The sequence below is a fragment of the Elgaria multicarinata genome, chromosome 11, assembly GCF_023053635.1.
Source record: "Elgaria multicarinata webbii isolate HBS135686 ecotype San Diego chromosome 11, rElgMul1.1.pri, whole genome shotgun sequence".
Classification (NCBI taxonomy): domain Eukaryota; kingdom Metazoa; phylum Chordata; class Lepidosauria; order Squamata; family Anguidae; genus Elgaria; species Elgaria multicarinata.
Window position 1 is genome coordinate 28,851,370 of NC_086181.1, and position 14,203 is coordinate 28,865,572.

Below are 14,203 nucleotides of genomic sequence, written 5' to 3' on the forward strand. Positions count from 1 at the left end.
CAGGACTCCAGGTTGATGGATGCTGGTATAACGTAATGCGGAGTTGTGGTTGCATGGACACCATTCTCAGCAACTGCCACCCAGCAAGCGTAACATATGAGTGTGCAAGGCGGGTGAGCCGTCCAAAATGAACACAAAAAGAGAGAATGAGCTCAGAATGCTAGAAACGAATTTATTGGAGAAAAGCCCGATGTGTTTCAGCCTCTTGCTTTTTTATTAGGCCTTCTTCAAGGGATTGCCTGCAGAAATTATTTACAACAGATTGTCTTTGCTCTAAACACTGGTGACGCTGGGGTTGCATATAGGCCCTCCGTCCTATTTACTGGCTCTTTCTTCTTTAGCTAACCACCCCACCCCCCACTTCTGGCCAGGAAGGCTGCTAGGTATTTCTGACTGGGCAGTTATTTTGGGCGACTCGGCAAAGAACAACACCAGGCAGGCGACCTTTCACAAAATGGAGATGGGGGTAACATAAACCAGACGCTAAAATTAGACACACACACACACACACACACGCCGTCATTCTCCTTACACATGACACTGCACCCCCTGCCCTGTGAATCCAGTTGAGAAGGGATGATGATGATGCAGTGACAGAGTGAGGTCTACTGAGTTAAAAGATGGGGGAAGATGTCCAGGAAGTTAGAGGGCGAAAAGACAGTTCTGGGCTAAAATGGAAGCCAGGGCTTCCTGCGTTCCACAGGAGAGGAAGCAGAGATCTTGGAGGCTTATAAGCAAGAAGACTGCAGGGTTTAATTTGAGCCAGGGTGCTTCACCAGAATTGAAAACAGGCTTTCTTATACATACACAAAAGTGTGATATTAATTCTTTAAATAAACAAACAAATAAACAAGTAGCTTGGCCCTAAGACATGGGGATTATTCTCGTGCAATTCTGTGGAGAATTTGGTGGCTTCGGTGTAGAATATGGACCTTGAAGCATTTTGACTGCCACATAAAACTATGAAGCGTGTTTCTAGGCCTCAAGATAAAATAAATGAACAGTTTGGCCATGGATAGCAGTCTTCCCCAACATGGTATCCAAAACATCTGGAAAGTACCAGGTTGAGGAAGGCTGATGTATAGACCCAATCTGCTGAAAGTTCAGAAGTCTGAGGTGAGTTTGGATAGGACTTGCCTTGCCCCAGTGCAGATCCCTATTATGTCCCATAACTTTTATTCCCTCACCCCATCTTTCCTATTGTTCCCACCCTGTTGGATATGTCATTCTTTGAAATTTGCCATCCCAATATTTGCGAGAACAACAAAATATCTGGTGTGCCTGGGCAAAATATTTGGTTACAGCTCTAATCATTTATTCATCGACCTGAAGCGCAACTTCTTGTTCTTGGATATTTTTTAAAGCGGAAATAAAGTTTGCACATTTCTGATGCAAGCCTTGAAATTCTAAAATCGTATACTTGGGTGGTTGCATTTTACAGAGGAACTCTGGGCTAGCTAACTATGTGCATCTGTACCTCCCTGTCGGCTAATGTGCTGCACGTCACACCTGTCCAGGTTTATTTTGGTCGCTGGCTGATTGAGGGGGGACCCTACGTGATTCTCATTGATATTGGGGCCACAGCCTGGAGCTTGGATCGCTGGAAGACGGAACTGTGGGAAAGCTGCTCTATCGGGATTCCCTGGTATGACCGCGAAGCCAATGACGCGGTTCTCTTTGGCTTCCTCACAGCCTGGTTTCTGGGGGAGGTAAGGAAATACATTTCTACCAAATAACGTCCCCTGCTTATTCTCTCCCCACCCCCAACTGTACATCTCTACTTTTTTCTCTGTTTGTGTTTTGGTACAGTTTTCTGCTCAGTGCGAAGAGAAGCCATTCATCATTGGTCATTTCCACGAGTGGTTGGCCGGGGTTGGCCTCTTCCTCTGCCGGATCCGGAAGCTTCCGGTGGCGACCATCTTCACCACCCATGCAACTCTGCTCGGACGCTACCTGTGTGCAGGCAGTGTGGACTTCTATAACAACCTGCCGACTGTGAGTCTTGTAATGGCCAGGAATAGAGGTTGATTGAGGTTGGAAACTGGGATGGGGAGTCAGGGATGAAGGGAGACAGTAGTAACTCCGACTTGCCCAGTCCATCTCCTGCTGCTCCCCTTCTTCTAGAGCAGCCTTCCTCAACCTGAGGCGCTCCAGATGTGTTGGACTACAACTCCCAGAATTCCCCAGCCAGCTCTGCTGGCTGGGGCATTCTGGGAGGTGCAGTCCAACACATCTGGAGCACCCCAGGTTGAGGAAGGCTGTTCTAGAGGCTCCAGTGCTGCTCTTCAGTCACCCAGACAGTTCCTCCCTTGTCTAACCCACTATATCCCTCTTCACTCTTGGAAAGCCCTAGTTTTTTGGTTCCCTTGCTCTGAGTCAGTAGTGGGGAAGACAGAGAGTAGAGACCCTTGGGCAGGTTAGAAACATAACATTTGATGAGCGAAGAGCATGAATGGGGCAATAATGTGAAATAAGAGAAGATAGATAGGAAAGAGCTGGACTGTGACAAGCTTTGAAAGTCAACAGGAGACGCTTTCCAATGAATTTGGTGGCAGTCCTTTTTGTAGCACTACCTCTTGGATGCTTTGTAGTACATTTAGCTTACAAACAACCAAAGTTTGGTCTTTCACATGCTTCACAGCCATTGCAAATGCATTTTTTCCTAAAAACATTTGGGGGTGGGTGGGGAAGAGTTTGCATGTGGCCCACCCCTGATTGAGCATGGGGAGAGGAGCAGGCAGAGGAAGCATCAGGGCCTGCTACAGTTGGGACTCTCACCTCCCCCCCACCCACTGGGCTATCTGACATCTTGACCCTGTGGGGAAGAAGAAAGACCATGCAGACAGGACCAGGCAGAGGAAATATCTGGGCCTGCTTCAGTTCGACTCCACTCCTTTGGGAGCAGGACAATGCCATCAGCCCTGTTGCTGGTCTTAATTTCTCTCTCCCTCTGTCTCTCTCTCTTTTCCCCTCTTCCTTCCCCAACTCCTTTTCCTTGTGTGTCATGTCTTTTTTTAGATTGTAAGCCTGAGGGCAGGGACTGTCTTCTTTGCTAATTGATTGTAAGCCACTCGGAGAGCCTTTTTCAGCTGAGGAGCGGGGTAAAAATACGATAAATAAATAAATAAATAAATAAATAAATAATAAACATCAGCAAAGCTATGCTCACCAACCAAAGCTGCTTGCTGAATAGCAGGGGAATCTCCCCTAAACCCCCCAATCTAGATCCCATCTCACGGGGACTGGATATCGCATTGTGACAGAATTGCAGTAGGATTTCACAAAGGTTTTAAAAAAATCTGTTCGGGGTCTACTTCTTGGGATCCTGCAGACAGGCTCTGAGAGTCCTGGATTCTTTGCTCGAACCACAAGATGCTACACCCGTTTGTTCCTAGAACTGCATCATTTCTACTTTTCAGCCTCTTTCTGCCCTCTTTCATTCCATGTATTTTTACCATTCGGAGTTCTCTGGGTTTTGTTTAATGTCATTCCTCTTATCCCACTTCAGTTTAACGTGGACAAGGAGGCAGGAGACCGGCAGATCTACCATCGTTACTGCATGGAGCGTGCGGCCGTCCATTGCACACATGTTTTCACCACAGTCTCCCAGATCACAGCTGTGGAGGCTGAACACCTGTTACAAAGGAAACCGGGTGAGTGGCAGGATGGTCAAGGGGTTGCTGTTTGCATGCCAAGATCCCACTCAGCTTCATCTATGACTAGCTCTTGGCTTGCTTCAGCCAGATGTGCTCAGGTAGGGGGAATGTTTTATTTATTTATTTACTGCATCTCTATACCACCCAATAGGTGAAGCACTCTGGGCGGTTCACAAAAATGTTGCAAGGAATCCAATGCCTGGTGTAGAGTTTAGATTCTTAAGCTGATGTTTTTTTTAAAGTTTCTAGTCCTTATGGGAAGGGCGCCACAGGTCAATGATAGAGTGGGCGCTTTACATGCAGCACGTCTCATGGGTCTTCTGATGTCATGGGACTGTTAGCCCTCCTTCTCTGGCACAGTATTCTTCATCCCACCCTGCCTCATCAACTGAGGCCAGATCTACACCTTGTATCAAATCATTATAATCTCATCATAGTAACCCTATATCCATCTTGAGCATTTCTACCTTGTAGGACACAGTTCCGACAACACGTTAGTCAACACAGTGTGAAAACTCCACTCAACAGTTGAGTTTTTAGGAAGTACTCACCACACAATGTGTTCTAACTTCACTGTTGTGTGACTGTGGGCTACCATGGAGTTGAGTAAAATCCTTTGCGATGTTTGATTGACAGTTTCTCCACCCTCTCTCCTCCCCTGGTCCTCCCGATGGTATCTCATCAGCTATTGCTGGGGGGAAAACCATCCCGGTGGCTCTCCTAGAGTGGCACTTGCTCCTTTCGCTGCTCTTGCCAGAGAACCCCATAGCCAATGGGAAAAGTCAACTCAACACAACAGAAAACTCCACGGAGCCCTCCACACAACATGCATTGCATTGGTTATGCAGGAACTCTCCTCTGAACAGCGTAGATATTTTGTGTGGAGTGTTTTCCTGCCAGACAACACATTTCTCAACGGTGGTGTAAAACTCCACTATGGAGTTCTAAAACCGCCATTGAGATACGTGTTGTCTGAACTGAACCAATGACGTTTGTTGCAGGAAAAAAGGAAATAACACTATGAAAGTGGTGTATGGAAGGTGTAATGTGCCCCAACCATTATTTGTGCAGTTCAATACCGCTATAAAACAGTAGTGTAGATCTAGCCTAAATTAGCATTATTATTATTATTATTATTATTATTATTTCCTGATTAGTATAACTGTCAGTTGTCATTCTAAACTTGTGTGAGAAAGCTGGGGAACTATGAGCTGTGACTCTTCTTTATTTCATTTTTTGTGTGTATGTACCGTTTGAAGGTTTATTATATAATTTATTTTATTAATTACATTTTTATACTGCCTAATAGCTGAGGCTTTCTGGGCAGTTCACAATTAAGGTTGAGCAGCTTCAAAATCTTAAAGCAGAACCTCAGTTCCCAGGTTCCAATCTCTGGAATGTGAGAGCTTCTCTGAAATAGAATCCAGTCCTCAGACTGAAAGAGGTTTTACATCCGTGTCTCAAAATGACAAAATAATGTTCATTGCCTCTTTCCTCTTCTCCCTGCCACTGCCCCCTCCCCTTGACACTCCATATCCAGATATTGTGACTCCTAACGGTCTGAATGTCAAGAAGTTCTCCGCCATGCACGAATTCCAGAACCTCCATGCTCAGAGCAAGGCGCGTATCCAGGAGTTTGTCCGGGGTCACTTCTATGGGTGAGTTCTTGTGGGCATCTCATGGGGTCTAGCCTTGTCTCGCTGGTGCTGTCCTTGTCAGTTAAAAGAGCTACCCCAGCAAGTTGAGTTTTGAAGGCAGGAGCTTGTGGCAACAGGTGTGGGGAGAATGCAGTGGTGTCAAAATCACAAAGAGAGGGATTATTCTTTCCTCATTTATCCCCACATAGTCTTAGTGTTGTTACAGTTCATATTTTTAAAGGTGGAAGAGGGGAAACGGAGGGCTTTTTTTTTTCTCTCAGAAGTTGAAAAAGCAGCCTTAAATTTGTGAAAATGTGTGTATTTGTTTAGAACAGGGGTCAGCAACTGGAGTAGCTGGAGGGTCAAATTGAAACAGAGCATAAGAGTAGTGGAATAATTTCTCCAGGCCTCTGTGGCTCACCATTGCTCTCATAGCTAACTGAGAGCAACAGACCAGCATGAAAGTGTTGCTTTGCCATTTTATTATCGATTTCTCCTCTCCCCTTCAATATATACATCTCTGTATAGAACACCTATCCTGTCAACCATTCCTTCTATGGCCAATGAGTAGGCACAATGACCCCATTCTGTAAGGTGACTAAATTGTTGATGCAAAGGATTCTGGGATATGGTTTGAGGTGTACTCTTTGGATCCCAACCTGAAACTGCAAAGCAGCATGAAAAATCTTGGAGGCCTGAAAGTGAGAGCTTACTATTCATTCAAAAAGAAATAGCAATAAGTTGATGGCTTTGTGTGGGGGTTGGGGGAGAGTGTAATTGAGCCAATTTCTTTAGTGGAGTCTGGACAAGAGCGGATGGGTTATAGGAATACTTTTACGAGATTCATAGGAGAGAACAACAATTTGCAAATCATGAAGGATAGGTCTTTGAACAGTTAAAGGGATCTTCCATGCTCAGACAGACATTGTATCTTTGATTAGAGAAGCCAGAGCAGACAATAAAGGGGGGGGGCACTATTGCCTTCTTGTCCTGCTTGTGGGCATCCGGCTTTCCACTGTCAAAAACAGGATACTGGGTTAGATAGACTTTGGTTTGATCCAGCAAGGCTGCACTTATGTATTTAGTGTTGGCTTCCAAAAGTTATTCTAGACAGGGATATGTCTCCTCAGACATGAATATAGTTCTTGAGGGAATGATCCACTGATTTTTGTTCTGGGTTTCTGTGTTCTGACTTGCCTTCCCTATTATTACACTTCTGGCATTTCCTTCTCTTTTTCTCCTGCCTTCCTCTCCTGTTCCTCTCCCTTCTTTTCCATTACGTCCTAATTGCATTGTCAGCCTGCAGGTGGAGCTCTGTCTCCTTTTGTTTGTCTTTCTTTGTTTTAATAATTTGTATGGCGCCTAGTTTCCTGAAGGCACTTAATAAATAATACATCTTGGCTGGGATGTAGAGTACTTCTAAGGCTCATGCCTCTTCGGAATGATTGACTTCTTTTTTCATGCAGCGTGGCGGCAGGAACGGTGTGGGGGACATGTACTACTATTTTTACCAGCCTTCCCCAACCAGATTAGTGAAGACTAGTGTGAAGAAATGCCATGTATAACTGTTGTTTGGTTTACTTTGTGTAGCCCTTGAGAGGCTATATTGTATCTGAGTAGGCCTGAGACCTTGCTTTGTTACTGTCAAAGGCCTGTGTAGCACTTGCTTAGTGACATTCTGAAGTGGGAGAGAGACAGATAATCGCTTTCAATGTTGCTAGTAAATTCTATTTTGATTGGTTGGGGATTCTAGCTAGGTGGAAAAGAGAGGTTGGGAAATGCCACTTAAGGAGTTAACAGTAGGAGTTGAAGGAGTCTGTTGGTAGTCCGTGAAGTAGGTGGTATATTAGAAAGAGAACGCTAAGGAAAAAAGCGAGCAGCTGAGACCTGAATATTGAGTTATTCCTTCACTGTGGGATAACCATATGTGGGCTGGTGAAGATCAAGATAAAGGAGCAGGTGCTTGGGTTATGCCAGAAGGCTGCCCTAAGATCTTGCCAGAGGGATATTATACAAGCAGGTAGTAAAACAATAAACCGTCCAAGCAGCCAGAAATACAACAGGAGAAGCTTTGGGAGTCGGAGGAAGACTGTACCCAGCTGTACCTGGTTGTGAGTGTATTTGGCTGGGGTGGAGGTTTAGGGAATTTGGCCCGAGGTAAAAGAAGTCATTAAGAGGCTTGTATTAGCACAGTGTCTCTTGAGTCCTTAAGTGTCAGCAAGCAGTCTTTTGGAAAACCCCAAAGTAAATATTAGTAATACCTTCTGTAGAAATATCCCTTTAATAAAGTACTTGTTTAATAGTTCATCTTGTCTCTAGTGTTGGTGCCCATCTCATACCTAAGTCTCTTATTATTATTATTATTTATTTATTTATTTATTTATTTATTTATTTATTTATACCAGGCTACTAGGAGGTTTTGATTGATTGATTGATTACCTTTATATCCCACTTTTCCCCACTAAGGAACCAAAGGCAGCGAACATAATCCTCCTCCTCTCCCTGTGAGGCAGGTCAGGCTGGACCCTGTGGCTGGCCCGAAGTCACCCAGTGAGCTTCCGCGGCTGAGTGGGGACTAGAACTCAGATCTCCGAATTCCCAGTCCAACACTCTAGCTGCTACACCACACTGGCTCTTCACTGATTTTAAAATATTCTAAGAGAACTGGTAGCAATGGAAAAGGGTCCACTTGTAGAACTCTGCAGTGTAGAGGCAGAGAGTTCCTCAGGCCCTGAAACATTTGGTAAAAAATAAGAAAACCTATGGGTGGGATTGCCCAATGAAGGAGCAGTTTCCCCATAATGGGCGGCAATACTGGAGGGGAAAATCCCCATAACTGGTTTTAAGGATTAACAAAATTGAGGCTGTAGTCCTACACATTTAGTAGAAAATAAGTCCTATTAAACTTAGTGGGGCTTACCCTGAGTAAGTATGCATATGATCATGTTATGCAGTTCCCCTTAGGCTCACTGAATTAGTTTCCTTGTTCTTTCAATGGTTTTATAAACAGCACTTGTATTTATAATGCTTCAGCAGCCCTTCTTTTTAAGATTGTTTAGCCAATTTAATCTTTGGCTTTTAACTGAGCTAATGTGACTATATGCATCCCAAGCCTGAGGGGAGATTTATGTTTGATGTTTTTTATCCTGCCATTCCCCAGAATGGTTTGCATGGTTCTTCTCCCCTGCTTTTCCCATTGTATCCTCAAACAACAAACCTGTGAGGTAGGTTGGACTGAAAATGGTTGACTGGTCCAAGGTCATCCCGTGACCTTCATGCTTGAGTAGGGGTTTGACCCTGGCCCTAGCTCCCTGCCTCTTGCTGAATACCACTCTCATTACCTCTGGGCTAAAGAAAATACATGCTGGCTCATTCCACGTAACATAATTATGAGATTGAAAAGCAATCAATTACACTGAGACACCTTAAAAGGAAGCTATCATTGGAGTAACTAATTATTTATCCTCCTTTCCTCCTGAATTTTTAATGTTAACCATCTCTGTCCAGTAGGACTAGGCCAAGATATTTTTGCTGCCTGAGGGGAAAAAGAACAAGATGGCAACCTCTCCCCTCCGTTCCATGTACAGAAGCTTGACCACATTGGCAGTTGAACCCACACTGGTAATGGGACATGACACCTGAGGGCAGCAGGCTGTCTTAATGGACAGTTGCTAGGCAGTGTTGCACAGACCACTCTATCCTCTCAGAAACTGGCTGCCACCCTTCCCATCATCCACTGCCTAAGACGGCTGCCTCACTCTGCCCTCATGGTAGGGCTGGCTTTGCTGTCTAGTAATAAAACTTGATTATGTGGAGTGAGACATGTGCTGGGATAGACTGAGTTTCAGCTTCTTCTGCCTATTTAAGAATTCTGGATTCAACCCCACTTCACCCTCTTAATTCTCCTAGGAACCTGGATTTCAACCTTGACAAGACCATTTTTTTCTTCATTGCTGGTCGCTATGAATATTCCAACAAAGGGGCCGACATTTTCTTGGAAGCTCTGGCCCGTCTTAACTACCTGCTGAGGGTAAATAGAGAAATTGGGGCTCTGTGAGGGAACAAGAGGGAGGATGTGGCTCACGGACTTGCTAGGCCCAAATTCTAATGTCAAACTCTGGTCTTTGGGCTTCATGATAGCAAAAAGAGGATGAACCTAAACCATTATGACATCTTAACAGGACTGCTTTGGATGAAATGATATATTTGACGGGAAACTATGAGCCCGGGGTGGCACGAGGAGGGTGTATAAATGGGGGAAATAGAAACTGTGTGTACACTTGTGTTTAGCGTACGTGCCAAAAGCTATGGCTCTGGTGCCCAGGGAACGCTTGAGAGAAAGGTCAGCCTGAAGCCACTTTCTGGATTTCCTTTCATGTTTACAAGGTTGTGGAGATGGGGGTAATGGCAAATGTGAGGCAAAAACAAGAAGAGCAGGCTGTGGCTGACTTTCCATCCCCTTGTAACTTCTCTCTTTGCAGGTGAATGGCAGCCAGACTACGGTGGTGGCATTCTTTATCATGCCAGCCCGTACTAACAACTTCAACGTTGAGACTCTGAAAGGCCAGGCCGTCCGCAAGCAACTTTGGTGAGTCTCCCTCACATAGACCTCTCAGGAGCCCTGGCTCACCCAAACCACCCCCCTGCAGGAGCGCTTAGGCTCCCTGAAGGGATCGGGAACATCCCCTGCCTGAAAATCCACTAGACCTTGCTCCCTTCACAGGAAGTACTGAAGTCCCGGCACTCCTCTACCATTCTCCAACCTGCTAACCTCACTAAGCTCTCTCGGAAGAGGAGATCCAGAAATCCTGGTGCTCTCCATATTCCTTAGCTATTAGTCCTAACTCCTGATTCAGAAACATCCAGGAATCTTAACCTCGGCTCTAACCCACCTTCATTCTTCCCTCCCACCTCACCATTCCCTATTTATTTATTTAAAATCTAGGGATACAGCTAATGCAGTGAAGGAGAAGTTTGGCAAGAAACTCTATGAATCACTCCTTGTGTAAGTGAACTCCTATGAGAATTATGTATTATTTTAGTATTATTTTTTTGTATTCCTATACTGGCTTTCTGATGCAAACCAAAGTGAATTACAAGAATCTCAGGGGGGGAATAATAATCAAATAAAAACATAGCATTTTCCCAAAAAAACACCTTTAAAAGACATAATAACAATTTTTAAAGCCAAGTTAAAAAGATGTGCCTTGGCCACCCTCTTGAATGCAGAAAAGGCTGTAGCTCCAAAGGCATTTCAGAGTTTGGGAGTAGTACAAGAGAAAGCAGTAAGGATGTCTTCAAAAGGACATCTCTTGCTGATCTTAAAAACTGAGCAGGTTCATCCTGAGATAGGCAGACAGCAAGGCCCTAAGCCATTTAGAGTTTCAAAGATTAAAGCCAGTACCTTGAATTGAACAATTGGCCAGCAGTTGACCAAAGAGAGGTGGTGAAAGTGCTGAGCCCTTGAGCGGGTGCTGCTGGTTTTTCCGTGGATGCGATGGGTGGGATCTTAGGGTTTGCCCCACGCTTTTCTTTGTCTTCTGCATTGGAGAAACCTTGATTCTACTGCAGACCTATAATATTTTCCCTAGCAGGAAGAAGCAGAAGCCCCTCAAACCCGCTCCATCTATACCCCTATTAAACTGCCTAACTTCCCCTTCTACCTCAGGGGGAATCTTCCTGACATGAACAAAATGCTGGACAAGGAAGATTTCACTATGATGAAGAGAGCCATCTTTGCCACCCAGGTATTAGGGTGTGTGGGGAAGCAGGAAATGAGGCCTAAAGAGATTCAGCCAGGGTGTGTGTGTGTGTGTGTTTGAGAGGTGGGAGTTAGAATGAAGGGTTCTTGGAAAGAAGTGTGGCTAGATGAATCAGAGCAGAGGATTCTGGGAGCCCTGAACATATCTAGGAGCTTAGCTCCTGAGTGGGTTGAATTAAAGCAGTTGAATTGTTAGCTGAACAGGGCAGTGTTTGGGTCAGTATCCCTGAATTCTGTGTGAGAAAAACCAGGATGCCTTGCTTCTCTAGAATTTAGTTGTTGTTGAAGTAATAAACCTGTGTCTGGTCTGTACCGCTTTAGACCATAGATTGGGGGTGGGTGGGTCTAAAGTGGAGTTACAAGACAAGTTGAAAACTAAGACTAAGTACGGAATAAACCTGGTTACTTCAAGGTGAGCCTTATAGTAAGGATACCAATGTGGCATGGAGAAGTGTGCTCTCCACAGTTTCCAAACGAAATGGAGTGGAATAATAAGATGCTGAGAATTTAAGATTCCGTGTGTGTGTGTGTGTGTGTGTGTGTGTGTGTTCATGCCCCAAACCCCTTTTCTGTGACTTCAACAGGAACTCTAAATTTTGCACTCAAAATATATTGTGCAAATATGAGCACATTCGTTTATATTTCCACAGTTTATTTGTCAGCCGTATTTGCACATAAGGAGGGGGAGAAAAGGGTGGGTGGGAGCGCGTAAAGCAGTGGGGTGTTGAACCTCTTCTAGCCCAAGGGTGGAATTCTATTTTGGAGAAGCTCTCAGAGGCCTCATTTCAGTGGTGGGCGCGGCTGAATGCAAAGGGGGTGTGGCCAAAATTCCAGAATATTTTATCTTGAAGCTCTTACTGCCATTAACCACCAAATGCCTGGCGGGCAGAAAAGAGGGTGGGGGCAGGGGAAGGGGTGGGGCTACCTGAGAAACTTGGAAGACTAGATTGAAACCTCAGATTTGGTTCCTGGGTCAGAGGTTCTGCATCCCTGGCATTGAGGATATATCAGGCTTTCTTCATGAGGCCTACATTGTTGCTGTCTTCCATCTTTTTGGTTTCAAACGTCGGCGGTTGACCTTAGTCTTTTCTTTCCTCTCCCAATCAGCGCCAGTCGTTCCCCCCAATCTGCACCCACAACATGCTGGATGATTCCACCGACCCCATTCTCAACACCATCCGGCGCATTGGCCTCTTTAACAGCAGCGCTGACCGGGTCAAGGTGAGCGGAGGAAGGCTGGCAAAAATCAACTGGAACAAGAGAGCAGTGAGGAACTGGGGAGGGTTTGCAGAGCTGGAGCCTTAAGGAGAAGGTTGGAGTTGAGATGCTGGGCTGCTTTACTCAGGGAATAAAACTAGCCACATGGCCACGAGGATAAGGTTATGCACAACGTGTGTGTGTGTGTGTATAGTTTTAATGCTGCTGATGAAACCCATTTTAGCTCAGGCTACAGCCAAGGTGTGGGTCCTCCAACCCATCAGTTCATGACCAATGGCATAGGCCAGTTTTACCCCACCTGGTGCCCTCCAGATGTGTTGGACTGCAACTCCCAGCATGCCCCAGCCAGTTGGCTGGGGCATGCTGGGAGTTGCAGTCCAACACATCTGGAGAGCACCAGGTGGGGGAAAGCTAGCATAGATTTTCATCAGCTGTCTTCCATATATATGTGAAAAGGCAGGACATGTAGGTGTGAAGTGCAATATATACCTTTGAGGATGGTCCCATTTTCAGGGGCAGGATGACAGGCTATTGAGCTCCCAGTCACCATCTCTCTCTTTCTTCCCAGGTCATCTTCCACCCAGAATTCCTGTCTTCCACTAGTCCACTCCTTCCCGTTGATTATGAGGAATTTGTTAGAGGCTGCCATTTGGGAGTGTTCCCTTCCTATTACGAGCCATGGGGCTACACACCAGGTAGGCTTGTTGGGGGACAATGGAGGGTGGCGTTCCGTACCGAAAATAAACCCTAACAGTGCACTGATCGGGCTCGGGTTCTGTGTTCCAAAACCGCAAATGCAAATGGATACCTTTGTTTGGGTGCTATTTGCATGGTGACGCTCAGTTTGCATGCTTTGCTCTGAATCAGAGATGGGTTTCTGCATAATTGGTGGATGCATTGATTTATTGGAAAGAGCAATTTGACAGCAGGGAAATATGGAATACGGGCAGTAGAGGGAGAAATGGCTGAAACCCACAAGGAAGGAAAAGGTTTGTTTACTTAAAACAGGAGTGAATACCTTGGGAGGACTTGAGGGGGCCACGTTGGCTATCCTGGAACCCAGTGGGGGCCGCACCCAGCCCACAGTCAGTCACTGCCAGAAGTAGCCAGGCCACCAGAATCCCAGTGATTCTGCTGGGAAACAAAGTGCGTGGGGAATATCCCCCTTTCCCCCCAGCAGAATGGGGCTTCCCGTTGTGTTTGTTGGGAGCTCCATTCTGCTGAGAGACAAAGCATGCGGGGAGAGGTCTGATGTTGCCATCTTTGGTTTTGTTTGATGTCACTTCGATCAGTCTTTATTTACAGTCAACAGACCACCATTACACATATAAGTACACAGACGTAATAAAAATTCAGGATGGGAAAGAAGAAGGGGTACAAAATCTGTAAAAATGCTAATCAGTAGGTTTAAAATAATGATCAGACATCCATGAGTGGTCTAATGAGAACAGCCAGATTAAAAAAGTTGGCCACTTGCTCAGTAATAAGCTTATTAGTACCCTGAAGTAAAATAAACATAAGAGACTCACTTGTAGGAAAAAGTACACCAGGGTTAAATGGCTTGGCCAAATTCTTGAGTGATGGTACAGGGACTTCCACCTCCCCACCTCTCCAACGCTCTCTTTTGTTCTCCAGCTGAGTGCACCGTCATGGGCATTCCCAGCATCTCCACCAACCTCTCTGGCTTTGGCTGCTTTATGGAGGAACACATAGCAGACCCGTCTGCCTACGGTTGGTATTGGGAGCTGGGAGCCGGCATGTTTGGGTACACCTGAAAAGGGAGGGCAGTGCAACGGTTCATGGGCCAAACCGAATCCAGAGACAAACCTGCCAAAAAAGGCTTTCCTCACCTACCTGTCTGAAGTAGTCCCTTACTGCCATAGTGGCCTCTTTGGGGAAGGAGGGGCAGGCTGAAAATTAGACCACATGGG

General features: G+C 45.5%; 1 protein-coding gene across 1 annotated transcript in view; it reads left to right on the forward strand.

The window, feature by feature from the left end:
* Window positions 1-14,203, forward strand: part of GYS1 (glycogen synthase 1) — a 34,153-nt gene that overhangs the window by 10,595 nt on the left and 9,355 nt on the right. The window contains exons 4-14 of the mRNA XM_063138714.1: window positions 1,518-1,709; window positions 1,810-1,995; window positions 3,509-3,653; window positions 5,197-5,314; window positions 9,203-9,323; window positions 9,775-9,881; window positions 10,239-10,298; window positions 10,962-11,040; window positions 12,162-12,275; window positions 12,841-12,967; window positions 13,908-14,003. Of these exons, the coding sequence (XP_062994784.1) occupies window positions 1,518-1,709; window positions 1,810-1,995; window positions 3,509-3,653; window positions 5,197-5,314; window positions 9,203-9,323; window positions 9,775-9,881; window positions 10,239-10,298; window positions 10,962-11,040; window positions 12,162-12,275; window positions 12,841-12,967; window positions 13,908-14,003 (1,345 nt within the window). The remainder of the gene's footprint in view (window positions 1-1,517; window positions 1,710-1,809; window positions 1,996-3,508; window positions 3,654-5,196; window positions 5,315-9,202; window positions 9,324-9,774; window positions 9,882-10,238; window positions 10,299-10,961; window positions 11,041-12,161; window positions 12,276-12,840; window positions 12,968-13,907; window positions 14,004-14,203) is intronic.